Source organism: Marmota flaviventris, chromosome 1 (genome assembly GCF_047511675.1).
Source record: "Marmota flaviventris isolate mMarFla1 chromosome 1, mMarFla1.hap1, whole genome shotgun sequence".
NCBI lineage: Eukaryota > Metazoa > Chordata > Mammalia > Rodentia > Sciuridae > Marmota > Marmota flaviventris.
In genome coordinates this window covers 1,542,744-1,570,180 of record NC_092498.1, presented here as the reverse complement: position 1 = coordinate 1,570,180, position 27,437 = coordinate 1,542,744, and the positions used below count along the sequence as shown (strand labels likewise).

General features: G+C 44.1%; 1 protein-coding gene across 3 annotated transcripts in view; it reads left to right on the top strand.

Annotated features, from left to right (window-relative positions):
• Dnajb6 (DnaJ heat shock protein family (Hsp40) member B6) overlaps nucleotides 1-27,437 on the top strand; it is a 62,815-nt gene that overhangs the window by 4,998 nt on the left and 30,380 nt on the right. For 2 of the 3 annotated variants that reach the window (XM_071610650.1, XM_071610647.1), the window contains exons 2-5: nucleotides 13,507-13,597; nucleotides 16,827-16,936; nucleotides 19,161-19,220; nucleotides 19,991-20,101. In XM_071610650.1, coding sequence (XP_071466751.1) covers nucleotides 13,533-13,597; nucleotides 16,827-16,936; nucleotides 19,161-19,220; nucleotides 19,991-20,101 — 346 coding nt within the window. In that variant the 5' untranslated portion in view covers nucleotides 13,507-13,532. Of the gene's footprint in view, nucleotides 1-13,506; nucleotides 13,598-16,826; nucleotides 16,937-19,160; nucleotides 19,221-19,990; nucleotides 20,102-22,335; nucleotides 22,441-24,145; nucleotides 24,513-27,437 lie in introns of those variants that run through there. The other variant, XM_071610651.1, reaches the window with a different exon arrangement.

The window sequence follows — 27,437 nt, the reverse complement described above, 5'->3', positions numbered from 1 at the left end:
AACAACCTTTGACCTGGAGTCATGGCAAAAGCTTCCTGTGTGTGTCTCAGGAACATATTGGGGCATTCAGGATACAGGTGGAATGCATTAGTAGATCTGTGATGAGGAGTGCTGATGATTTACTACTGTGGCTTCCTCCCCGCCTTTTCTTACCTGTGTTATATTCTGGGAATTCAAAAGATGATGAAATGACATTTAGGAAAGGTGTCCAGATTTGTGACCTTTTCATTTAAAATTCCCTACTTCTGTTCCATTAAGCAAATTTTCCTGCACTAAATTTGTTTGATGCCACAACATGAATTGAATTCCTCTGAAAATAAATATTTAAATTACCCATTTATAGGCTAGTAGAAGAAATAAGCATATTAATTTGTTATGTCCTATTCTTGTGCTGGGGATTGAACCCAGGGGTGCTTAACCACTGAGTCACATCCTGAGCTTTTTATTACTTTGAAACAGGGTCTTTCCTTGTTTCCCAGGCTGGCCTGAACTAGGAATCCTTCTGCCTCAGGTCCCCCTTTCAAGCTGGGATCACAGGTTCTGCCAGTGGAGCCTGGCCCTACTAGAACATTCAGGCAGGAAGATCACATGTTCAAGGCCAGCTTGAGCAACATAGCAAGGCCCTGTATAAAATAAAAAGGGCTGGGGGCATGTACAAGGCTTGTGTTTTATCCCCAGCATGGCAAAAAACAAACAAAACCCCACAAAAATTAACAATAAGACTTAAAAATGTAACTTTTGGGGGGGGCGGGTGCTGGTAGTGGTGTTGAGGACTGACTCAGTGCTTTACCACTGAGCTTCATTACATTCCTAGCTCTTATTTAGAGACAGGATCTTCCTATTGCTGAGGCTAGCTTCGAACTTGGGATCCTCCTGCCTCAGTCTCTAGAGCTGTTGGGATTACAAGTGTAATCACCCATCTGAGGTAAATGTAATTATAGTGATTTAGCTCACCTGTAGAGTAATTGTGGAGGGTAGTTAATTCAACTTTTGGGAGCTGAATTACTGCTTGGGGATCGAGGAAATAGCGTATAATGCAAAACAACAGTAGGGGAATAGGTATCCTCTAGTCTTCTCTCCTAGAAAGATGATCTTTGTGATGTGAGGTATACCTAGTCCTAATATCTACGGGTCTTAGTCCCAATACTTACAAGTTTTAATTTTTTTTGTATTTGTAAGATACATCTGGAGAATGTTGAACGTGTAAATAATTTGGTAGGGGGGTACAGGGAATTAAGCTCAGGGGCTTGCAACCACTGATCCACATCCCCAGCCCTATTTTGTATTTTATTTAGAGACAGGGTCTCACTGACTTGCTTAGTTCCTCACTTTTGCTGAGGCTGGCTTTAAATTCTCCATCCTCCTGCCTCAGCCTCTTGAGCTGAGCTGTGTGTGTGGTAAATAATTAAAAATTTTTTTTTTCTTTTGTAGTTGTAGATTGGCAGAATGCCTTTATTTTGTTTATTTTTATGTGGTGCTGAGGATTGAACCCAGTGCCTCACGCATGCTAGCTAAGTGCTCTGTCACTGAGCTACAGCCCCAGTCTGGTAAATAATTTGTTGTCTGGATTAAAAAAAAAAAAATTTTAACATTTAAGAGGCCTGCTGAATTGGAAGGAGAGAATTTCTTTCTTAGCCACAGTTTCTCCTTGGATAACTAAGGGTTTCTTTTTCTGGTTATTTTTTTGAACTTTTAAAACATAATGTAAATAGGTAAGAATCGCTGGTTTTAGTCTTTTTCATCCATGTAGTTGGTTGCATCATCTGGCAGGTATGGTGCATTGAATGCAGACTTCTCTTTGGGCTAGGTCTAGACTCAAATAGAATAAAATTTGTTCTCTTTCAACAATATCTAGCATGTATTGGGTATGCAGTGCCATTGTAAAATTTCATTAATTTGGATTGGCTAATATAAATTCATCTGAAGTGGACTTTGGGTTCACACTGAATCAATGGGGGGGGGGTGGTGCTTGTTTCTAGGACAGATTGGCAGGTTTACATCCTGCCTGTTGCAATAGTATCATGGATTAGGATTAGCAAGCAGTTCTTTCTTAGACAAGTTCCTTTTGCATACTCCAGCAACAGTTTGCTTTCTATCTATTTAATATTTATTGGGTATTGGAAATCGAACCCAGGGACTCTACCACTCAGCTATGTCCCCAGTCCCTTAAAAATTTTTTTCTTTTTTTGAGACAATGGTCTCCCTGAGTTAACTGATGCTAGCCTTGAACTTGGGCTCTTCCTTTCTCAGACTCCCTTTTGCAGGGGGATTACAGGTGTGTGCTGTGCGTCATTATGCCTGGCCGGACTGCTATCCTTATTTCTGTTTCTAGGCTGTCAGGAGCTTATTCTTGCAGTTCATTGTTGATCTAGTTCAGCGTTTTAGCTGCACGTAATTATATCTTGTAGAAGCACCATCACCTTAACCCGTTTTGCTGGTATGTAGCTCAGTGGTAGACAGCTTGTGTGAGAAAGGCCCTGTTTTTTTCTTTCTTTTCCTTTTTCCTTTTTTGGTGCTGGGGATTAATTTAGGGCCTTGTGCATGCCTGGCAAGCACTCTACCTGCTGAGCCCAAGGCCCTGGTTTTGATTTCTAACACTTCAAAAAAATAACACAAAATTTAGGTCCCCTGTGGTACCCCCCACCCCCAAGCAGTAGTAGCAGGGTCTGGCATCTGGTGGGAATGCATCATCTGTGTGAAGAGTGTGTGTTGGAGTACATGCCTGTAATCTCAGTGGCCAGGAGGCTGAGACAGGAGGAGTTCAAAGTCAGCTTCAGCAAAAAAAAAAAAAAAACAAACCAGGTGCTAAGCAACTCAGTGAGACCCTCTCTCTAAATAAAATATAAAATAGGGATGGGGATGTGGCTCAGTGGCCAAGTGCACCTGAGTTCAATTCCCGGTACCAAATAAAAGAGTGAATGTTGGGAGGCTAGGCTGTAGTAGCATGGTGTCAAAGCAATTGCTTACCTTGTGTTAGGCACTGGGTTTGATCCTTAGAACCACCTTAAAAAAAAAAAAAAAACCAAGGCATCTTGTCCATCTGCAACTACAAAAATAATAAAAAAAAATGAATGCTTGAAGACAGATAAGATTTGGAATGTAGTAATCTCAGTAAATCCTTCATATGATTTGGTTAAAAGTAAAAGAAAGGCCAACAATTAGGTGGAAAAATGAGCAAGGATGTTGATAAGCAGGTCTTGGGAAACAAAGCTGTAGATGGTTCTTGAACCTCAAAGGTACTTAACTGTACAGCCTGGTGGTGCAGCCAGCAATTCCTGTGACTCAGGAAGTTGAAGCAGGAGGGTCCCAAGTTCAGGTCAGCTTGGGCAACCAAGTGAACCCCTCAGCAAGTCAGAAGACCCTGACTCAAAAAGTGGGGGTTGGGCTGGGATTGTGGATCAATGGTGGAGCACTTGCCTGGCATATATGAGGCCCTGGGTTCCATCCTCAACACTCCATACAAATAAATGAGTGAATGAATGAATGAACAAATAAGAAAATAAAAGATTAACAACTAAAAAACATTTAAAAATAAAGTGGGGGGTGGCTGGGGCTCGGGGCATACGCGTGTAATCCCAGTGGCTTGGGAGACTGAGGCAGGAGGATCTTGAGTTCAAAGCCAGCCTCAGCAAAAGGGAGGTGCCAAGCAACTCGGTGAGACCCTGTCTCTAATAAAATATATATAAAAAAAGGCTGCAGGGGCTGGGTTGTGTGTCGGGGTAAGGTCCTTGCCTAGCATGCGTGAAGCACTGGGTTCGATCCCTGGCACCACCTAAAAATAAAAACAAAATTAAAGGTATTGTGTCCATGTACAACTTGAAAAAAAAAAAAAGGCTGGGGATGTGGCTCAGTGATTAAGCACCCCTGGGTTCAATTCCCAGTATCAAAACAAAAGGGTGGTGCTGGAGATGTGTGGTAGAGTACCCCGTGGTTCTCAATTCCCAGTACCAAAACAAAAACAATGAGCAGTTAGGCTTTACTTACTATGATGGAAAAATCAAGCAAGGAAGTATTTCTGATGACTGCGAAAACCTGAGGCTGATAATAATAATCAGAATATAAATTGGTGCCAGCCACCTCTGAGGAAGTTGGGTAGCAGGTCTGTCTTTCACTTGGGGTTGAACCCATGGGTCCGTTTAACACTGAACTTCATCCCAAGCCCTTTTTGTTTATTTTTAAGAAATTTTGAGGCAGGGTATGGGTAAGTTGCCAAGGGTCATGCTCAGTTTCCAAGGCTAGTCTGGGATAACAGGCTTGCATGACCGCCCTCACTTTTTTCCTTTTCCCTGGGGATAGGATCCAGGGCCTTGGATGTGTTAGAAAAGTGCTCACCCACCGAACTAAAGCCTCAGCTCAGTATCTTTGGTTTATTTGATTATTATTATTATGATGATTATTTTGGTGTGCTGCGGATCAAACCCAGGGCTTTGTGCATTTAAGGCAAGCACTCTACCAGCTGAGCTATCTATATCCCTAATCCTTAATTTGAAAGCATTCCGCAGCCTACCTAGAGATCTTGCTTCCCTGAGACAGCATTGGTGAAGAGGGCAGCTCTAGAACCCTGGGTCTGATCAGGCCCACCTTTGTGCAGTTGTTCTGTTGGGCAGTGATTGTGCTGACCTTTGTAGGGCTGTCCTGCGAGGATGAAAGGAGGGAGAGTAGATGAGACTAGTACTCCCCGTAGTAAGGGCTCAGGTATTATCTGTAAAACTGACTTTTCGTGATGTCAGGGTATCTGTTGTGGTGTGGTTTGAGATGGCAAAAAGCTGATGGACCATTGGGTCCTTATATGCAGACTTTAGAGATTGAATTGATTGATAGGAATGTCCTGCCCAGGTATACTGGGAAAGAGGTGGTAGGGTGGGTTGGAAGCTAGGTAGGAGTGTTCTGGAAAGGAGCAGTTCCTGCCCCACGAGAACATATTTCATCTGGATTAGGTACTGTGTTTTTGCTGTGTAGCTTGTTCTGCTCCATTTAGCTCAAAAAAGGAACCTGCAGCAGTCGTTTTTATTTTGGGTTATCATTGTGTCTGAAGGGACTTCTGGCTTTAGTGGGTTTTTTTTTTGGGGGGGTGTGGGGGTTTACCACTGAACTCCCTCTCCACCCCTTTTAATTTTTTATTTTGAGAGAGGGCCTTGCTAAGTTGCTGAAGCTGACTTCTTGCCTCAGCCTCTCAAGTTGCTGGGCCTGGAGACTTTTTTTGATGGTCCCAACTGGGAAGGTGTTTCACCCATCCAATGAGTAGAGGCCAGGGATCTGCTAAATAATACAATGCACAGGACAGACCCCCTGACCCACGGGACTGAAGCGGGATGCCTGTTTCTCTACCTTCTACTGTCTGGCATTGAATGAGATAACTTGGGTAAGTTGCCTCTTCCTGGCTCTGCAAGAGACCCTGGGTAAACCTCTGTTTCTCTGAGTTTGTGGGGTAGAGTTAGGTGTGGGGCAGGGGGAAGTTCAGTGAATCTTTTTTTTTTTTAAATTCTTTTTAAGAGAGAGAGAGAGAGAGATTTAACATTCTTCAGTTTTCGGTGAACACAACATCTTTATTTTATTTGTATGTGGTGCTGAGGATCGAACCCAGCGCTGCGCGCATGCCAGGCGAGCGTGTTACCGCTTGAGCCACATCCCCAGCCCATCAGGCAATCTTTGTATTGGAAAAAAAATTTTTTTTTGGGTACTGGGAATTGCACCGAGGGCCTTGAACATGCTAGGCAAGTATTCTACCACTGAGCTACATCACCAGTCTTGAAGTTCCTTTTTTAATGAAGCAGTTAAAACTGTGTACCAGTGTCCCTTTTCCCATGGATTTTTTTTTTTTTTTCATTTTGAGAAGGGATAGACCCATAAATCATGTATTTCTTAATTTTCTTTCTAATTCTTAAGCCATTTAAGGGCTTCTGCAGTGTGAATTGGTCGTGTAGGCCTAGAAGTTTACTTGATGACAGAAAAAAATCTGTCCCTATTGTCTCTACCCTCTGTTTTTATTTTGATATTGGAAATTGACTTTGGGCACTTTATTATTACTGAGCCACATTCCCAGCTCTCATTTTTTGTTTGAAACAGGCTCTTACTAACTTGCTTAGGACATAACTAAGTTTCTGAGGCTGGTCTTAAAATTGTAATCCTCCTGCCTTAGTTGTCTTGAGTGGTTGGGATTACAGGCGTGTGCCACCGAGCCTGGTGCACCTTCTTTTTTTAGAGTTTGAGTGCATATGTTGTGATTTGTGTCGGAATTTTTTCTATCTCCTGTACGGGGTTATTATTCCTGATTTTCCCTTCCTCAGTAAATATCAGCTTTGTCTGCCCCAGTGACTCCATGTTCCTTCCCTAACATTCTATATGGAGTTTGTTAGTTGTGATTTGTGTTTACTTGCCTGTCTTCACTGAACTTTTTTTTGTGTGTGCACTCTGGGGATTGAACCCAGAGTGCTTTACCAAAATTACAACCTTTAAATTTTTTTTTTTTTTTGCTTAGAGCATTTTATAGTTTGCTTGAGGCTGGCCTTGAAACTGTCCTCTCCTACCTTTTTTTTTTTTGTGTGTGTGTGGGGGTGATTACCAGGGATTGAACTGGTGGGGGGGCTTTCAACCACTGAGCTACATCCCCAACCCTGCAGGGTCTCACTGAGTTGCTGAGCTCCTTGCTATTGTTGAGGCTGGATTTTGAACTGGCAGTCCTCCTGCCTGCCTCAGCCTCCCAAGTCCCTGGGATTACAGTTATGTGCTACCACGCCCAGCCTGCCCTCCAACCTTATCCTTCTTGTTTCTGGGATTATAGGCATGTACCACTGCATGCCCAGCATTATCTTTCTCCGGAATTAATGGCTTCTGTTGTTCTCAGAGCTAGCATAGATGTTACAAACAGCAAGTTTGGGTTTTTCTTTTCTTTTTTTTTTTTAAATTTTTTTTTTATTTGTAGGTGGACACAATGCCTTTATTTTTATTATGTGGTGCTGAGGATTGAACCCAGTGCCTCATGTGCGCTAGGCAAACGCTCCTCCACTGAGCCACAACCCCAGCCCCTGTTTTTTTTCTTTTTGTGGTTCTGGAGTTCAAACCCAAGGCCTCACACACTATACCACTGGGCTATATCCCCAGCCCATAAATAGTAAGTTTGTATGGGCAAGGTCAATCAGAATTAAAGCATTGTTATCATAGCAGATTTGGTTGGTTGGACAATGAACCAAGCTGTGAACTCTCTTCATCTGCTCCAAAAGATAATGCAAAGGCAGGATAGTAATCCCAGGTTCAAGTAATCCCAGGTTCAAAAAGACCTGGGGGCAGCTTGGGTTGTGGCTCAGTGTTAGAGTGCGCGCCTGGCATGTGTGAGGTACTGGATTCGATTCTCAGCACCACATACAAATAAATAAAGGTCCATAACAACTAAAAAAAAAAAATAATAAAAAAAATAAAAAGGGGCTTGGGTGGGGGCTGAAGATGTGGATCAAGCGGTAGCACGCTCGCCTGACATGCATGCGGCCCAGGTTCAATCCTCAGCACCACATACAAAGATGTTGTGTCCGCTGAATACTAAAAAAAAAAAAATAATAAATAAATATTAAAAAAATTCTCTCTCTTTCTCTCTCTCTCTCTTTAAAAAAAAAGGGGGCTTGGGTGGCTCAGTGGTAGAGCACTCGCCTAGCACATGCAAGGCCTGGGTTCGATCCTCAGCACCACATAAAAACAAGTAAATAAAATAAAGGTATTGTGTCCAACTACAATTAAAAAATAAATATTAAAAAAAAGACCTGGGTGTTTATCAGAGTTTTATTGTTACCAGGAGAGTCACAATTGCCTTCCCACTGCACTGGTTTAGAAAGAGATATAGGAGTCTTACTTTCTTCTGTAGATGGCAGTCTACCTAGACTGTCTCTGAGCATTCATGTTGGATTCCTGCTAAGAGCCTGCAACATTGGGACATGCTCAGAGGGGACGGACCAGGTAGGTTGGGTTTCTTAGAAGGGAATAGAAGTAGTAGAGAGTCACTATTGCAGCACTCCAGTCAGAATAGCAGCTATTATGAAGATAAGCAACAATAAGTGTTGTTGAGGATGTGAGGGAAAAAAGGCACACTCATACATTGCTGGTGGGACTGCAAATTGGTGCTGCCAATATGGAAAGCAATATAGGGATTCCTTGGGAATCTGGGAATGGAACCACCATTTGACCCAGCTATCCCTCTACCTAACCCAAGACTTAAAATAGCATACTACAGGGACACAGCCACATCAATGTTTATAGCAGCACAATTCATAATAGCTAAACTGTGGAGCCAACCTAGATGCCCTAGAGTGGATGAGTAGATAAAAAAAAATGTGGCGGGCTGGGGATGTGGCTCAAGGGGTAGCGCCCTCGCCTGGCATGCGTGCGGCCCGGGTTCGATCCTCAGCACCACATACCAACAAAGATGTTGTGTCTGCGAGAACTAAAAAATAAATATTAAAAAAAAATGTGGCATATATACACAATGGAATTTTACTCAGCAATAAAGGAGAATAAAATCATGGCATTTGCAGGAAAATGGATGGTGTTGGAGAAGATAATGCTAAGTGAAGTTAGCCAATCCCCCCCCAAAAATGCCCAGTGTTTTCTCTGATATAAGGAGGCTGACTCATAGTGGGGTAGGGAGGCGGAGCATGGGAGGAATAGATGAATTCTAGATAGGGCAGAGGGGTGGGAGGGAAAGGGAGGGGGCAGGGGATAAGCAAGGATGGTGGAATGTGATGGACATCATTATCCAGAATACATGTATGAAGACTCAAATTGGGTGTCAACATACTTTATATACAAACAGATATGAAAAATTGTGGTATATATGTGTAATAAGAATTGTAGGGCTGGGGTTGTGGCTCAGCGGTAGAGTGCTTGCCTAGCATGTGTGAGGCCCTGGGTTCGATCCTCAGCACCACATAAAAACAAATAAAAATAAAGTTATTGTATCCATCTACAAATAAACAAAATTTAAAAAAAGAATCGTAATGCAAAAAAAAAAAAAATACTAGTCAAGAGAGGGAAGCACCATGATAAAGCCCCTACATAGGCAGCTGTGTGGAAGAGAAACCAAGATCTGCTTTCTAAAACTGAACATGTACCAGAGGGTGAACATTCCCTGGAGACCTGTGGAGCAGGATCAGGGAGAAGACAACCCTTGGTTTCAAGTCAGGACCTGCCTTGGAGATGGCGAGGGTGGTTGTAGGAGGTGATCATAGACAACCCCTTAACTCTGGATTCTGACTAGCAGGTTCCAGACAGCAGCCAGCTGCTTGTCCTTCGATCCTGTCTTGGAAGATTAGCTCACTGTTTTTTGTTCTGGGTCTTGGAATGTTAAAGGTCAGATAGCAGTACTTGGGATCAAATAAGTTGACAAACCCTGAAATCATGATTTTTACTTCTGCTAAGTAGCTGCTGTCGTTTAAAAAAATATTTGCTCCAAGTAGGTTGGTATTGCAAAAGGATTTACTTGAATCATGAAGTGTTTTATTGTGGGTTATTGGAAGTGAGCCTCAGTGTTCCTTTAGCAGAATGGGTGGACGTGGAAGACCTGATGTAGCTCAGTGGTAGAGTATTCCTAGTTTCCATCCCTAGTGAGGACATGACATCCTTGTAGATGGGTTTTCTAACTCGGTGGTTCATGTCCTGCATGTTCACCCCCACACCCCTGGATACTTCCCTCCTGTTGTTATTGGAAGATCATCTTTGCCCTCCCCCACCCCTCCCACTGCCTTACTGGGGATTGAACCCAGGGGCATTCCAGCACCCAGCTACATTTCCAAACCTTGTATTTTAAAGACAATATCTCACTAGGTTGCTTAGGCTAGCCTTGAACTTAAGATCCTCCTGCTTCAGCATATCAGGTTCCCAGGTTGCTGGGATTATAGACAGGCACCAGCATACCTGGCTTCTATTATTTGTTTAGGCATGCATTTATTCATGTGTATGTGTTTATTTATTGGGGACCTGGGGATTGAATTCAGGGCCTGGCTTATGCTAGGCAAGCACTCTACTACTGAGCTACACCTCAGTTTGTGAAATAAGTTTAAATTCATAAGAGAATCAAGGAAAGTAAGTTTCTTGTGTTTTTCACCCAACTTTTATTAATAGAATATCTTACGTAACCATGGTGTGTTTCTCAAAATGAAGAAATTCACTTGGGGCAGTATTGTTCCCTCTGCTTCCCATGCTGTAGTTCCTTTTCCGTTCCAAGAGCCAATCCAGAAACCAAGGTTGCATTTGCCTGGCCTTTGTTGGATACCTCTAAGCTGACAGAGCTGTCTTTTCTTGACCAGCCTATGATTTTTGATAGTTGTTTACTTTTGCTTGGCTATAAGTCCTGGGCTCATCTTGTACCTCTCCTGCCTCAAACCTGGCATTTGTTGTTACAGTGAATGTTCCTCTAATCCCCAGCTGAGGGGACAGTGTCCCTCGTGGCTGATGTTGTCCACTGCATGCCCAGGGGATCCTAGTGACGGATTCTATAGTTGGCAGTTTACCTCTGCAGCGTGAGGCTCTTGGAGTGGTTAAGGATAAGAAGCAGGGTGCTGGTAGAGCTAGAGGAGGGGATGGAATTGGAACATTTGGGAGCTAGGTCAGGCTAGGTGGATAGGACTGTGATGGTTTGTGTGGGCTTAGTGATGTTGGAGAGGGTGGAAGTCTCCAGGACCAAGCAGTGTGGGAGTTACGAGGGAGAGGCCAGGTGCTGGAGTAGGGAGAATCGGGGGTTAAACTTTGGTTCTGCTTGGGATGCCTGCTAGGTGCTCAAGTGGCCACGTTGCTTGGTCATCATCTATTTGTGTCTGAAAGGCCAAAGAGAGACCTAAGGTTACACTTATATTTTCAGCTTGGTTTTTGTATAGCGGTTTTGTCATAGGGTGAGTGGAGGGAACCTTTGCATGGGCCATGGAAGACCCATCAGAGATTACAGGAAGGGCATTTGGGAAGACAGGCAAGGAGAACCTGAAATCTCTGGGTTGGTACCATGGAGGCTTCTCTTATTGGTGGAATCAGAGTTCCTTTCGTGTGTTTGGGTGGGACAGAAGTGGCCAGCTAAGGCAAAAAAGCAGAGGAGTATAAGCAGGTTGCAATGGGACTGCAAAGAGCATAGATTTTGTTTTGGTTTTTCCTGGTACTGGCATTGCACCAGGGGCATCCTGGAACCAAACCATATTCCTAACCCCTTCTTAAATTTTAGTTTGTGACAGGTTCTGACTGAGTTGCCCAAGCAGGTCTTGAGCTGGTCCTCCTGTCTCAGTCTCCAGAGTTTCCTGGATTATAGGTGTGTGCCACTGTGCCTGGCAGGGCAGGGTTTTGACTCTCCAGTTGGTTTTGTCTCATTCATTACCACTGAAATTGTTTTTCACAGAGTCTTCTTCATTTAGTAAGAAAAATGGCTAGCATGGAGTGTATCCCGCAAGCCAGGCCCTGTCAGCTAATGGTGCACGTCCATGCCCCAGTTATCCCTGTGCCTGTCTTGCAGGGCAGATGTGTGGTAGCTGAGTCTTTGCAGAGGCAGATGTGGCCTCCCAGTGTGAACCTGTTCTTTCCTCCATGCTCAGTGCCTTGCCGCAGCATCTTGTGCCACACTAACATGTCACTCCCACAGATACTCACATTAGTGCAAGTACAAGACAAACTGGCCTAAGAAGTGACACACTGGCTAGTCTCTTGCTACACATGGCTCAGGCGGTGGGTCTGATTGGAGCTGGAAGGCAGACCTGGGATTTCCAACCTTGTTCTGGTGGGTGCTGCTGTTGGCATTGCTGTTAAAATCTGCCTCAGAGCCTTTGCAGCAACAGCTTTGCATTGCTGTTTTGATGTTTAGCTTTTCCCCCTAGAACTGAAGGGGTTCTGATTCTCTGCTGCTTTTTGGTGGCTTCTGCTATGTTGTGGCTGAAGTTGAGATTTGGATTCCTGGAAGATAGAAGGCTGCTCTGCTCTTGGGTCTTAGGAGAATTTTGTTGTTCTGACTGGTCTAGTCCCCTTAAGGTCTTTAAAATACTCATGTGCTGTCACTGTAACCACCAGTAACCTTATATTGCAATTTACTGTATTAAAAAAATTTCCCCAGTACTTTATGTAATGTGAACATTTCAAGTGGAGTTGAAAAAACTATACCATGAACAACCATTTTGCCCATAGGTACATCGCCCAATTGATACTTTGTCTTGTCTATATCTGGCAAATGAGATTTAAGGGTTAAGTTGGAATAGTTATAAGAAAACAGTAATCACATAGGGTATTTTGACCTAATTGTTACTGAAAAAATTCTGATAATCTCTTTAAGAAAAATATTTGGTACTGTAAATGCCAAATTTTATAGTCTTGTTCTTTTCTGAGTTATTTTTTTGGTACTGGGTATTGAACCCAGGGGTTCTTTATCACTGATCTATATCTCCACTACTTTAAATTGTTTTCTTATTTCTGATACAGTCTAGATAAGTTGCCCAGGTTGTTGTCAAACTTGTGACCTTTCTGCCTCAGCTTCCTGAGTTGCTGGGATTATGTGTGCACTGCACCTCCTAGTTCCCGCTTGCATTTTTGTTTTTGCTTTAAGATGTCCCCTACTTTGCTTTTTTTTTTTGCTTCCCAGGAAACCCTCGGGTGCTTTACCATTGAGCTACACCCACAGAGCTATTTTTAAATTCCATTTTGATTGGGGGTGGGGTACTGGGGGTTAAAATCCTGGGGTGCTTAACCGCTGAGCAACATCCCCAGCCCTTTATATTTTATATTTGAGACCAGGATTTTCTGAGTTGCTTAGGATCTCCCTTTGAGGCTGAGGCTGGCTTTGAGCTTTCAATCCTCCTGCCTCAGCTTCCTGAGCTGCTGGGATTACAGGTATATGCCACTGTGTGTTAGTTGGCAGTGATAACCATCTAGCTAGTGTTGAGGCAGGGCAGTGTTGTGCTGGTTCGATAGATGGGCACTGGGGCATTTGAAGGCAGATGGTAAAGTTACACTAGTAAGTGTAGTCCAGGGCCTTTCCCTTTTTCTGTCTGGGGAATGTGTGGGAGGTCTTTTGCTGTTTCCTGCTGTTCCCCTGAGAGCAGCAGAGCCATGAAGGGGTGTTTCTTAGGGCAGGGACAGTGTGTTCCTGTGAGCCCTTCAGCCTTGCCCAATGCCTGGCCTGGGAATGCAGTAAGGGGGGAGGTAGCTGAAGCTTCCCAAGCGTGCCTGTGTCCAGGGAAACAGATACAGAAAGCCTTTTAGCTGCTGGTCAAGTGGCCACCAGCCTCTGCTCAGGGCTCAGTCACCTGTTTGTTTCATTCAGTCTATAATTAGATGATTTCACAGCTTTTTTTCTTTATCTAGAAGGGTCTTTGGGCCCAGGTCTTGAACCAGTTCCCAGACTAGGCCCAGACTGACAAGCTAGTGTCTGATGAACAGAAGTTCTCCCTGTGGGTCAGTAGGTACAGAGGTGATCTTCCTGTCCCCCTCACAGGTCTTACCCTCATGAGCCACCCAACTTTGGCAGTCTTGTCAGTGACCACACATTTTTAATTGCAGGAGTTGTTCTAACAATCTGTTAAAACATGGTGGATTACTATGAAGTTCTAGGCGTGCAGAGACATGCCTCACCCGAGGATATCAAAAAGGCGTAAGTAGATTTATTTCTGAAATGATATATAAGATAATGTGTAAGCATACATCGGTAAGTGGATAGTATAACTGTTACTTATTAAAATGGCTTTTTTTGTTTTTCTTTTGTGATGTTGGGATTGTAACTCAGGACCTCACATGCTAGGCATGTGCTCTGCCACTGCACTATAACCCTAATTCTAAAATGGCTTTTAATGTAATATATCATCAATGAATGCCACAGTTTATTTAATTAATTTTTTTTTATATTGGATTAAGCCCAGGTGTGATGTTAAAACCCCCCAACTCCTCCCCACCTTTTTTAAAAAAATATTTTTCAGACGGGGTCTTGTTAGGTTGCTTAGAGCATCATTAAGTTGCTGAGGCTGGCCTTGAACTTGGAGTCTTCCTGCCTCAGTCTTCTGAGTTTCTGGGATTACAAGAATATACCACTGTACCTGGCTAGTTCATGCAATTTTAATACATAAACAATACAGATGAGCATTTGAATTAGATGGCCTTACAGTTTACTTATCAGTAAGGTTGTCTAGTTATTGTTCCTTTGCTTTGGGACTGAACTCCTTATATGCCTGAAGTAGGTTAAAATTGAGAGGCCCCAGGACAAATGGTGCATGCCTGTAATCCCAGTGATTTAAGAGATTGACTTTGAGGCCATCCTCTGCAATTTGGTGAGACCCTGCCTCAAACAGTAGAAATGACTGGCGATAGAGCTCAGGTTGGGGGACTCTCGGGTTAAGTCTCTAATACTACACCTTGCTCCTTGATTTTTCTTTTTTTTTTTTTCTTTCCTTTTTTTGGACTGAGAATGTGAAAATCTCTCAAACCCTGTGCATTGGACTCAGCGGTGCTGTTGACTGTCACTCTTACGCACCCCTTTCAGGCAGGGTAGGGGCCAGACCTGAAGCCTAACCCATGCCCCTGTTATATTCCTGCTGACCCTCATGAGTGCTGAGAACTCCTTCACTGCCCACTGTGCCTGTGTCTGTGCAAACAGGGCGAGTCCCAGGTTGCATATGGCTCCAAAGGACTCTGGATCCATTCAGTTCATTGAGGTGTTAACTGAGAACAAGACTTTCAAACAACTTTAAAAAAACTCTTCAATATATGATGAAGTCTAAACTTCTAAATGGGAAAAGGGTCCCCCCCCCCCTTTCATTTGGAGCAGAAATAGTCCTTTCAAAACATTGAGCTTGGCACATACCTGTAATCCCAGCGGCTCGGAAGGCTGAGGCAGGAGGATCGCGAGTTCAAAGCCAGCCTCAACAAAAACGAGGCTCTAAGTAGCTCTGTGAAACTCTGTCTTTAAATAAATAAAATATAAAATAGGGCTGGGGATGTAGCTCAGTGGCCAAGTGCCCCTGAGTTCAAGCCCTGATATACAGCACCTCCCTCCCCCATCAAAAGAAAAAAAAAAAAAGTTGAATTAGGGATGGGAATGTAACCTAGTTGTAGAGAAGATGCTTGGCATGCCTAAGTCCTTTGGTTCCATCCACAGAAGTGCTTCAAACCAGTTGACCAGTTAGGTTAAGATAGCTGTCAGTGTCTCCTGTTTCAGACCCAGCCAAGAGGCTAGCTGGTCGGCACAGCCCACTGAGGAGAGACCAGGCTGGCCTGGGTACTGTCACTTTGGAGTGTGAGTATCTTGCACATCCTGGATGGGAGGCTGTGGGGTTTTACGCTAGGTCTACACTGTTCTTATATTTGTTTTAGTTAATAGCCACTTTTACAGAGAGACAGAACAGTGGAACAGAGAGATAGTTGAATTCCTTCTTCCCTCCCCCTCCCCCGGGGATTGATCTCAGGGGGACTGAACTCAAGGTGACTGAACCATAGAGTCACATCCCCACCCTTGTTTTGTATTTTACTTAGAGTCAGGGTCTCACTGAATTCCTCAGTGTCTTGCTGAGGCTGGCTTTGAACTCCATCCCCTGCCCCCGCATCCCAAGCCACTGGGATTACAGGCGTGCGCCACCGTGCCTCGCAATACTTTTGAATAATATTTTTGAATAAACGTGTAGTAATTTTATTTACTGATGGAATCACATGCCTGGCGTACTAGCATTGGAGAGCAGATTGATTTTGCTAAGTACATGCAGGTTGATTTAAACGTAACTTTAGAAACAGGCGGTTACCTTTGAAAGCAACAAATTTTCCCTATTAAGTTGCATAAATATTAGCTTTTTCACATGAGCAAAATGATAACCACGGGGTGGCTGTTAGCTTTGCTGCGTGTATTGATAGTTTCTATTTGAGGACTAAGGGGGTGTGGCTGCTATCTCCCCAGCCCCCCTTTTTGTACCTGGTTGAGCCCAGGTGTGCTTAACCATTGAGCAACATCCCCAGCCCTTTTTTATTTTGAGACAGGGTCTTCCTAAGTTGCTTAGGACCTCACTAAGCAGCTGAGGCTGGGTTTGAACTTTTGATCCTCCTGCTTTCGCCTCCCAAGCTGCTGGGTTTACAGGTTGGCACCATGGGACTCAGCTTCCCCTGCATTTGAATCACAGGCCAGGGTTTTCTCCTTTGATACTGACCTGCTGGTATACAGGTTAGACAACTCTGGAGGTTGGTATTACAAATAACTTGTTGCTTTTTTTTGGGGCGTGGGGGGGGAAGGTGGTGGTTGTTGTTTGTATTTTGTTTTGGGGAAAGAACCCAGAAGCGAATCTCCAGGCCTTTTTTTCCTTAAAGATTTTTTTTTTTTTCGCATTGTAGATGGATCAATACCTTTATTTTATTTATTATGTGGTGCTGAGGATTGAACTCAGTGCCTCTCTTGTACTAGGTTAGCGCTCTACCACTGAGCCACAACCCCAGCCCATATTTTATTTATTTCTGCATGGTGCTGAGGATCGAACCCAGTGCTTCACTCATGCTAGGCAGGTGCTCTGCCACTGAACTAGTCCCTCCCAGGACTTTTTATCTTAATATTTATTCATTCATTCATTTTTTTGGTGCTGGGAATTGAACCCAGAGCTGTTTACTCACTGATCCATATCCCCAGCCCTTTTTATTTTTCTAACTTGAGATGAGGTCTGGCTTAGTTGCCTAGGGCCTTGCTAACTTGGTGAGGCTGACCTTAATCTCTGGATTGTCCTGCCTCAGCCTCGTGAGTTGGCTAAGGTTCTAGGCATGTGCCACTGTGTTTGGCTAAATTATGTTAGTTTTAAAAGCTCACTTGTTTTATGGACTTTGGACATATGTGATAAATATTCTGCTCTTTTCCCAAGATACCGGAAACTTGCACTAAAGTGGCATCCAGATAAAAATCCTGAGAATAAAGAAGAAGCAGAGAGAAAATTCAAACAAGTAGCTGAGGCATATGAGGTGTTATCAGATGGTGAGTAATGCTGAATTTCAGGGGAGGGCTCTGAGTGGGTGAAGTAGAATTGGGAATGGAGAGGCAGTGAAGCCTTCCTCTGGCCTAGCAGGATGTGGACACACATCCTGTCACCAGGTGGATTTTGAGACCACTGAGAATGTTTCTTTCTGGTGAAGCTTGGAACGTACCCAGTTAGCCAAAAGTGTTGAGGAGCACTCAGGATGACTTTGATAGAACAGTAGGAATGCCCTGGCTTGGAGGAGCTGAGGAAGACATTGGACTTGGGGTTGGGGTTGGGTTGCAGGGCTTTGTTTTGTTTTGTATTTTGGCAGTACTCAAGATTGAGCCCAGGAATACTCTGCCACTGAGCTGCATCCCCAACCATTTTTATCTTCCATTGAGATAAGGTCTCCCTAAGTTGCTGAGGTTGGCCTCAAACTTATGATCTTCTTGCCTCAGCCTCCCACATGGCTAAGATAACAGGCATGTGCCACCTTGCCCAGCTTGCAGGGCCCTGCTTCGGTCACTGCATGTGGTTGTGCTTGCCCCTGCTGTCCTCTCATCCTCATTGCCTTACTTGGAAGTATACCATGTTAATGGAGTAAGTTCTACTGCTTGAGTGGACTTTCAGTAAAGAAGGAAGGGAACATACAGCTCAGAATGAAACATCAAAATCTCTGTGTTTTCTCCACCCTAGTTCTAGAGCATAGGTATCGAATGGCAGAAGCATTGGCTTAGTTTTGTGACTAGGTCAAAGGTCAGTTATTGGTGAGATGGTTTCAGTGATTCATGGTGAAGGCAAGACTGCAGGGGCTTGGTGGGAATGGTGACAGAGACTGGAATCTACTACCCACACTCTGGGTAAGGCAGAGGCAGAGGAGGTTAGCAGGGTAGGGACTGATTAACTGTCCACAGGAATTGGGCCAAAGCCTCACGTGTTCTGTGTGTGGTCAGGTGACAGTTGGCTGTTTGAGAAAGGAGCCCAGTGTGACCTTCTCAGCAGTCACCAGCATACTGCCTCCTTGCTGCATCAACGCTGCTCATAAGCGATGAGTCTCAGATACCTTGCTTATCAAAACACAGCGTTGATATGGAAAACTTTGAAATGTGGCATTTATTTTTTTTTAAATACTTATTTTTTAGTTGTAGGTGGACACACACTATATTTATTTCAGTTTGATGTGGTGCTGAGGATCGAACCCAGTGGCTCATGTATGCTAGGCGAGCACTCTACCACTGAGCCACAACCCCGGCCCCTAAATGTGGCATTTAAGAACATAAATTGCAGATGGGACATGGGGCCTGAAGGGTGTTGAAGACTCCGTCTCGGGTCCTGTCTTGCTGATAGTGTGACCATGCCATGCTCCCACACTGAAGGTTTTCAGGCACTTCTGACATTAGCTGTATTGAGGAGTGCACTGAGGCTTCATATTCAGTGGAAAGAACCTTTAAGTAGTCATGAAAGTCTCTGGGTGGAGTCTGTGTTGGTCATGTACCATGACTGGCCTTCCGCCATAGCTGAAGTTTTCAGAGGTAGGGCTTGGTAACCCCAAATGGGTATCTTCTAAACCTGCTTGCCCACTCTGTGGAATAAGGTTTTCAGGGAACACAGGTGGTGGTGTGCAGTCAGCACTGGTGTGTCCATAGCGCTGTGCTACAGCTCTCTTGGTCCTGGAGATCTGGGGATGAGCAGCCAGGCCTGCAGGCTGAGGGCAGCTCCTCTTCAGCCTACCTAGGGCACAGACCTGATCCCCTGTTGGACTTTGTAGTTAAGGGGGATCACTTCTGTTCTAGGTAGGAATAGTTTTGTGCTTGGTTATATGATAGGTCTCCCCCCCCCCATCTATAGCCTCATGTATGCTAGGACGGGTTGATTGTAATGTATGCATGAACTCTAAGCAGTAAAGTAAAATGATGTAACCGAATAGACATTAATAATTTCTAAAGAACAGTGCTTAAAGAGTTTTCCTCATCTTCTCTCAGAACAGGGTGTGTGTATATGTATGTATATATATATATATATATATATATATATATATATATATATATATATATATATATATATAAGGTCCTTCTCCTGCTCCTCTTGTCTTTTAAAGCAAGGGCAGACTTAAAATTCATGAAAAACTGAGACCTCATTTACAATTTGGGAAATGTCTTATTACTTGAATTTACCTTATTGATTGAATTTTGAGGATTTGAAAAGAACTTGGCCCTAATAATTCTGTTTTCAAATTTAAAGCTAAAAAACGGGACATCTATGACAAGTATGGCAAAGAAGGCTTAAATGGTGGAGGTGGAGGTATGTAAATGGATTTCCTCTCTAGAGACAAAGGTCTTGACAGTCATCCTCTGACTTGGAGTTCAGTTCAGTGTTTGAATTGTAAATTACTGAGTTTCTTGGTCAGCCTGTTTGCTAAATATAGATGCAGCCTGAGAAGTGGACTGAATTGGGTAGGGGAAGGAGAAATTGACAGCATTAAAAACAACAACAATAACAAGAAAAAACAAACCTATTAATCTTTGTTAGACCAGAAAGTCTATGTTGATATAACTTTATATACATAGGAAATTGTTCATTATTTTGTACTGTCATCCTGTGAGCTTATACTGTTAGACTAGTAATCAGTATTAGTAAGTAAATTTTCCATCAGGGTTTGAAGAGAAGATTACTGAAAAGCTAAAAAGTGTGTTTGTGGAAAGCCCCTGTGGTGGTCTGACAAGTGGTGCTCTCTGAACTCCTGCGCTGAGCCCATGTGTTCAGGCTGTAACAGTAGGAAAGTTGGGTGAATACAGTCTTGTTTCTCATAGATCTAAGTAATAAAATCAGCAGTGACATGCTGATCCCAGATTGGGAGCTGCTCAGAAGTAGTAATGAAGGAATTGCTGGTGGGACATTCTGAGCACAGAGTTTCAATAACAGTAGGACTCATTTTGAATTTCAAAGAACCCCAGATATATAAAATAGGTTCTTTTTTCTTTCTAGGTCATGATTCATATAATGTTTTACAAAAATATTTGCTTATAGGCACCAGAATTCTTATATACTAAAGCTGTGCTATGTTTATGTAGGTGGAAGTCATTTTGACAGTCCATTTGAGTTTGGCTTCACATTCCGGAACCCAGATGATGTCTTCAGGGACTTTTTTGGTGGAAGGGACCCATTTTCCTTCGACTTCTTTGGTAAGTGAATTTCCTGTGGTGGTCAGTTGTGGTATGTGTGGTGTGTCCATGACATGGTGAGGGCTGGTGGTGACCTTGCTATGGGGTGCTGTGCCTGGGTTATTAACTTTTCTGTTTGAGCAGGAGCAGTCAGAACATATCTGCCCTCTTCAGAGATTTTGTTTTATTAACTTCTTGGAGAGTAAAGATTTCTGTGTGGTTTTATTTTGCTTTTGCCCTCTCAGGCAAGGCAGTGGTGAGATTGGAAACGCTGTTTCCTCTATGGTGTTGGGGATGGAACCCAGGGCCTTGTAAAAACATGTACTCTACGCCTCAGCTACATGTCTAGCTCCCCTCTCAAACACCAGTTTCTGTAGGAATTTGTCATGGAATCTTCCTCTTGAAATCCTTAAGTGTCATGGACATTGTTTAGAGGACATTCGATTATGAACTTGCCTTCTTTTTTGTCTGGGAGTGTTATAATGGTTGAAGCCACAGTTTGTGAAGAAAGGAATTTTACTGGATCAAGGCAGCAGAGTGTCTTGGAGAGTAGTTTTGCTAAAGGAGACTGTTTGTTCACAACTGCTGGGTTGTAGGAAATATTTTTTTTTTTTTGTCCTGGTGCCTGATCCCAGGTTTTGTGTCATGTCTAGGATATGAACTGCACATTAGGTATTCTTGTTAGCTGTCTGCTAGTAGAATTTCCATTCTAGTTTCTAAGCTTCCTGTGTTTGATGCTTGCCGGGTAACCTGGGAGGCCAGGGTTAAGTGTGCTGCCGCCGCCATTTCTGTCTTTTGTGCACTGGGCGGGTAAACACATCTTGTGCTTGCCTCCTTCATTGATTGGAGCACAGTTGAAGAGACTGAACACCACTGGCAGACCCCAGGAGGGAAGAAGGAAGAGCAGTTGTGTCTACCAGTAATAACAGGGAGACAAGTGGAGCCCCTGCTTGTCATGGGCATGAAGAGGAGCAGGTTGCCACTGGATCTGGTAGGTTGCCTTGGGCCTCTTGAAGATTACGTGATGCAGTCGAGGTGATCCGCAGTGGAGATTCATAGTGTCCTTGTTCTTTAATATGGCATGTCCTGACTCTGAGCATACCTTATTGCAGGAGGGAATAATAGTGAGTACCTTCCAGCATGCCCGTAGGCAAATGCAGCTGCTGAATCAAAGCAGAACATTCAGATTAGGGTCAGAGGAGAATACGTTGCCTTTACATAGAGGAAGAGTTGACTTTACTGCTGCCGTATGTATTGTGAGGGCTCCCTATAAAGAGTACACGTCTGTAATGCTCAGAAAGCTTGGGATCTTTGAGCTTTTCTGGTTTTGAATTTTAGGTTACAAATCCTCAGCTGCTAAGGGTTTGTTTAAATACTCCAAATCTGAAATACCTCTGGTCCCAAGCATTTCAATTAAAGGACACCATATAATAGGAAAGAGAACCATATTTATATCCATGTCACTTGACCCTAATAGGCAAGAGATATTTCATGAAAGGAGGATTGACCCACTGGTTCTGCCTTGAATATCACATGTCACACCATAGGCTCCAGCAAGCTCCACTCTATTGGTTTTGCAGGCCAAGGCAGTGTTAGGGTTATAGTATATGTTCCCAAAGCCACAAGTCTCCTGGTGGCTAAGGAGGAAGAGACCTACATTTCTGACCCCTGGGTCTTGATTCAGGAGATGAAGCACCTTCTCAGAAGGCCAAGTTCCTTAAGTGATAATTTTATCTTACATGATTAAAAGTTCTTTTAAAGGGGAAAATGTCCCCTAGTGACGAATTGTGCACCCAATGTTTTCCTTAAGAAAAATATTGATGCATTAGCCGCCTCATTAAAAATGACTTGAGATTTATGTGTGTAAACACACACATATATATTCCGCTCCCTCCCCTTCCCATGCTGGGGTTGAATCCAGGAGCTCTTGACCCTGAGCTCCATCCTTAGCCCTTGTTTGGTTTTTGAGTCAGGGTCTCACTGAGATGCCTCACTTTTGCTAGGGTGACCTTGAACTTGAGATCCTGAGTCCCTGGGATCACAGGTGTGTGCCACCCTGCCTGGCTCCTTGACTGTTTCTTTCTAAAGAAGATATAGGGCTTATAATTAGAAGTGAATGAGTAATTATTTTTACTAGTCGAAAATGATGCTAAGCTTACTGAAACTACTCTTAGGTGCTTGACTCCCCGGTGGCGGCTCAAGGTTTGACAGTAGGTGCTTCCCGGCAGTGATGCTTCTCCAATCCATTCTTGTAGGTGTTCTAGGGGACTTCCATTTTCAGGCTGTAAGGATTTACACACAGGAAAAGAAGCTGCACCATGGCTACTACGTGTACGAGGTGACTGTGCAGCCTCCTGGCGGTATGTGTGGTATAGAGCGGAGTGGTATACAGGGCTGGGACTTGGTCAACGTTTATCAGAATCGATGTCATTTTCACAACCCATTACAGAGTCCATTTATTGTAGCAAAGTATTTTTTAGTCTTAATTTTTCATATCACCTTTTTCCCTGTTTCTGTTTGGCTTTCAAAAGAAGTACTTTAAACTCCGTTGTCAGATACCTGGGTACCCTGGCTCGTTCCTGTAATCCCGGCTGCTTGGGAGGCTAAAGAAAGGATTAGGAAGGTTTGAGGCCAACCCAGGCAACATAGTGAGAATCTAATGAAAAATCTGCCCAGTGTGCTCACAGGCAGACAAAGAGAGTTACTAGTGAGGACAGCCTGGATCACTTAGACCCTGTCTCAAAATAAAAATTAATTATTAGGGCCAGAGATTCAGTGATGGAGTGCTTACCTAACTAGCATGCATGAGACCCTGTTTTCCATTCCCCAGGAACACTCCCCCCACCCCCCCCGCAAAAATGAATAAATAAAAAATGATTTCAAAATCAAGGCCACCCAGGGCAATTTTATTTTTTTTTAAATTGGGAATTGAACCCGAGGGTGGTTTACTACTTAGCCAGTCGTTTTTAGTTTGAGACAGACTCATCACTAAGTTGCTGACTTGGAGTCTCTTGCCAAGCCTCCTGAGTCATTGGGATTTCAGGCATGCTCCACCTTTCCTGGCTCAGCCTGGGCAAAGGAAAAGTTCTGTTTCAAGATGGTTTTGAGCTGAACGTGCATTTGTCATGACAAGAGCACAGGACTCCTTGGGGGAACTTGAGATGGTCCAGGTTTTGGGGGTGGGCCTCAGAACCAGAGAACTGAGGAGCAGGGCAAAGGCTGGCCTAGGGTCCTGTGGGAACTGAACTACTTTTGACACCCTAAAGCTAGCAGATCTCCCAGGAAAGCTAAGAGAGGTGGATTCTGCCAGCAGCCCTGAAACAGTACTGGCTCGCAATATTTGAGGCTCCCAGTTCTGTTTAAATTTTTTCCACAATATAGAGCACATGCATATGGGCCCTTGACAAAATGTTAATTGGAAGCCAATTTGAATGAGGATGTTCCCTTCATTTGTCTTTCATCACAGGACACCAATGCTGTTCTTGGATGCCAAAGTCCTTGGTAATAGTAGGCCTTTTCTTTTGATACCAAGGATTGAACCCAGGGGTGCTTTACCAATGAGCACATTTCTAGTGCTTTTAATTTTTTATTTTGAGACAGGTTCTCCCTATTTGCTTTAATAAGACCTTGCTAAGTAGCTGAGGCTGGCTTCTGCCTTATGATCCTACTGCCTTAGCCTCCCAAGTCGTGGGATTACAGGTGTGTGCCTCTGTGCCCATGGACAGTAGGCCTTTTATTGATCCATTAGAATGATTGTTTGGAACATTGGGTATTAATTAACATTTTTATTTATATTCTCACTTCAGAAAGCCAAAGCAGAGTGGGAGGACTTTCCCAGAGAGCCTTGTCATGCTGGCACTCCCGTGTCTCTTTCTCTATGAAGACTCTGGTCTTGCCAGCCTTGGTGAAGGAAACCCTTGTAGCAGTGGGGAACTTCCCGTGGGTAGAGCCAAGGGCAGCCCGCTGTTGGGGAGGAAGGAGCCTTGTGTTGAGGGTGAAAATAGCCTGACTTTACAGAGCCATGATCTCAATTTGGTGTAGTGAGTCAGTCGTTTTACTCCCTAGGGTTCGAGGAAGTGGCCAGTGAGGACTTGGAGCCTAGTGAAGAACTAGAGCAGCTCTGTTTTGAGGAGGCAGTGGAAGATTCTCCAAGTGACGAGAACAGTGAGGTTTTGGATGTGATATCCAGCGAGGAGCTGGACCTCTTTAGTGAAGAAGAGCCAAGCGAAGGCTGTAGCCGGGGCCAGGGCGAACTTCTCAGTGAGGAGTTGGACCTCATATCCAGCGAGGAGGAAGCCAGCCCTGGGGACACAGAGGAGTTCAGCGAGGAGTGCGAGGAGCTGCTGAGCGAGGAGGAGCAGTACAGTGGGCCAGAACTTGAGGCACTACTTGTTCAACAATAAATTGCAAAAGGAACTGCCCCGTCTCTGCTTTATAAGAAAGTTTAGTTTATTTTAAAGTTTATTCAGAGTGAGAAAATTTCTTCTATCACATTGGTAGTATACTTGGTCAGGTGACCTTTGCTACCTTGGAGATGTGGTTAAAGAAGGGTGGGGTATTGAAGCACCGAGTTTCCAGGGGCTCCTGTAACAAAGTACCTCCAACTGAGTGGTTTAACAAACTTCCCTCTCATAGTGCTGGAGGTCAAGTCCAAGATGAGGCGTTTGCAGAGCCCATTCCTCCTGGAGGGGAGGGAGAAGCTGTCCCAGACTGATTCCAGTCCCCTGTGGCCCCATAGGGATCTTGGCTTGTTGGGTGCTTTTCTCCTGTGTCTGCTCATCCCACTCTGCAGCTACCTGTGTCCACGTTTCCTTTTGACAGTGGCACCAGTTGGACTAGACTCAGACCAATGACTTCTTGTAACTTGTATCTGCCAAGACTTAATTGTGAATAGGATACCATTCGTTGGTTGAATCTTTTTGAAGGGCCATAATTCAACCTGTAATAGACTTTCTAAGCAGAGTCACTTAGGTTTTTGTCCTAGTCTGTACATTTTAGAAACTAGCAGCAGACTTTTTTCACTTTTGTACCAGGGATTGTATTCGATCACGGAGTGACATTCTCAGCCCTATTTTGTATTTTATTTAGAGACAGGGTCTCACTGAGTTGCTTAGCATCTCACTTTCTCTGAGGCTGGCTTTGAACTTGTGATCCTCCTGCCTCAGCCTCTCAGGCCACCAGGATAATAGGTAGACGCCACAGTGCCTGGCTAGCAGCAGACTTTAGAAAAGGCATGTTAAGATGGTTTAGTCTTCATGTGGATTTATGATCATAGCTGAAGGCACTGCTGTGGTTCACGTGGGAGCAAGTGTCCTTGGATATTTACAAATATCATGCATATGACACCTACACAAATGAAGTTTAAGAAAGCTAGAAAGAGAATTTAAAGTTCATTTATAAACAGATGTTTTTAGGGGTTTTGGTTTTGCATGTAGCTCAGCGCTTCTCTGCCTGTAACTTCCCAGATGAGTCCATTCCTTGGGGAGATGTTCTGGTGCACACCACATCTGAGTCTGGTTCAGTGTGTGCTGGGGAGCTGGCCTCTGGGAATGGCTTGCCCTTGTGCGATGCAGCATTCTTACCTGCTTCTGCATGTGTCTCAAGTGATTCAGCACATTGCTTCCTTTGCCCTTCTTCACAAGCAGCGGCTTTCTTGGGAAGGTCATTTTGAAATTTGTGGTCTTTGCCATGAGAACCTGGCACTGGCCACCCCTGCAGCAAGCTTGAGATGTTCTGTGAGGTTTCAGGTGCTGTTTTTGAAATGAAGCCAGCAGTCAGCTCTCTGTGGCATTTCCTGTTTATCCTTTTATACCCACCCCACCAAGGAAGGCATTAGTATCAGATCTGTTTGTTTGGTTTTTACGCTGCCCCTTTTGACACGCTACTAGAGATGGCACATAGGGGTTTCCACCAATGAATGTGTGTTCATTTTTGGTGTCTATCTAAATTGCCCGGGCTGCCTCAAAATTGGGATGCTCTTGCCTCATTCTGTGTAGCTGGGGTTCTATAGGCATGCATTACTGTGTGCCTGATTCATAAGCTTTTAATGTTTGTTGTGGACCACCTAAAGGTTCAGAGAGCCATACCCTTACCTGCATACAGAAGTTGTCCCCTGGTTTAGACTCAGGCTTTGTAGGAACAGTGTTGGGGGCAGTGCCTTTTGTAGAGCTCTTAATCCCCCTGTGGCAGAAGTAACATGATGTCATCTTTAAGCAGGAGCAGAAGGGCATGCAAGAATCTGCTGTCCTCTCAGGTTCCTACTGGTAGGGTATGGGTCCAGTGGCCATGTCTCTGATACCATCTTGGATCAAATCAGCACCCCAAATGTAGAAGGTTTGAGATGGTCACCTCCTAAATGAGAACAAGAGAACTTCTATCACATAGGAAGGGTGTTTTGTTTTGTTTTTTTTGGTGTTGGGGGGACCAGGAATTGAATTCAGGAGCACTCAACCATTGAGCTACCTCCGCACCCTATTTTGTGTATTATTTAGAGACAGAGTCTCACTGAATTGCTTAGTGCCTCGCCATTGCTGAGGCTGGCTCAGAGTTCCTGATCTTTCTGTCTCAGCCTCCTGAGCTGCTGGGATCACAGGTGTGTGCCACTACATCTGACCCCCAGCCTGTCTTTTATTTTAGTTTTGGGAGTCTGGCTCTTAAACTAGGATCCTCTTGCCAAGCTGCTTTGATTATAGGTGTGGACCACTGTGTCCAGCTCACATAACAAATTTTCACAGTAGCTGTCACATTTCTTGTCCAGGTTGTCAATCTGTTCTGTGGGGACACCCAGGTGGAGTGCAGCTGGCATGCTGGCACTGACAGCTGGTGGCACAAGTAGAATGCACAGATCTTATCTGGGTTATATGAAAGTTTTATCCTCTGGCAAAAGCATGACATGTTACTAGATTTAGTTCAGGGTTATAGTTTAAGTTTTCTTTCAAGTATTAGAGCAAGTGGGACATTCAGATCTCTTTACATGGAAGCTCATACCTGAACTTCCTATGGGGTGACGACTGCTGTGGAAGGTGGGAACTACATCATCAATCAGTGGGTTTAACCTCTTGTTAACTGTAGAAGCTCCTCCAACTCCTTTGCCTGGTGCAGGGTTTGGTAGCACCACTATCCACTCCCAACCCGTGCCTGGCCTGGTCCATGCCATGGTGGACGTGTTCACATGCCCTGTTGCATATTCTGCCTCCCCTTCTTCTGGCCTCTTTATCTCTTAGAACCAGCAAACAGTGCCCACTTTTCTGCATGCAGGACTTTAAACTCTGTATTCCTGAGCTTACCTTTAGGTGGAGCTGACTGGGCATTCCTTGTTCAGAATAGTTCTGGGTGTTTTGTTTTTTTTTTTTTCTTT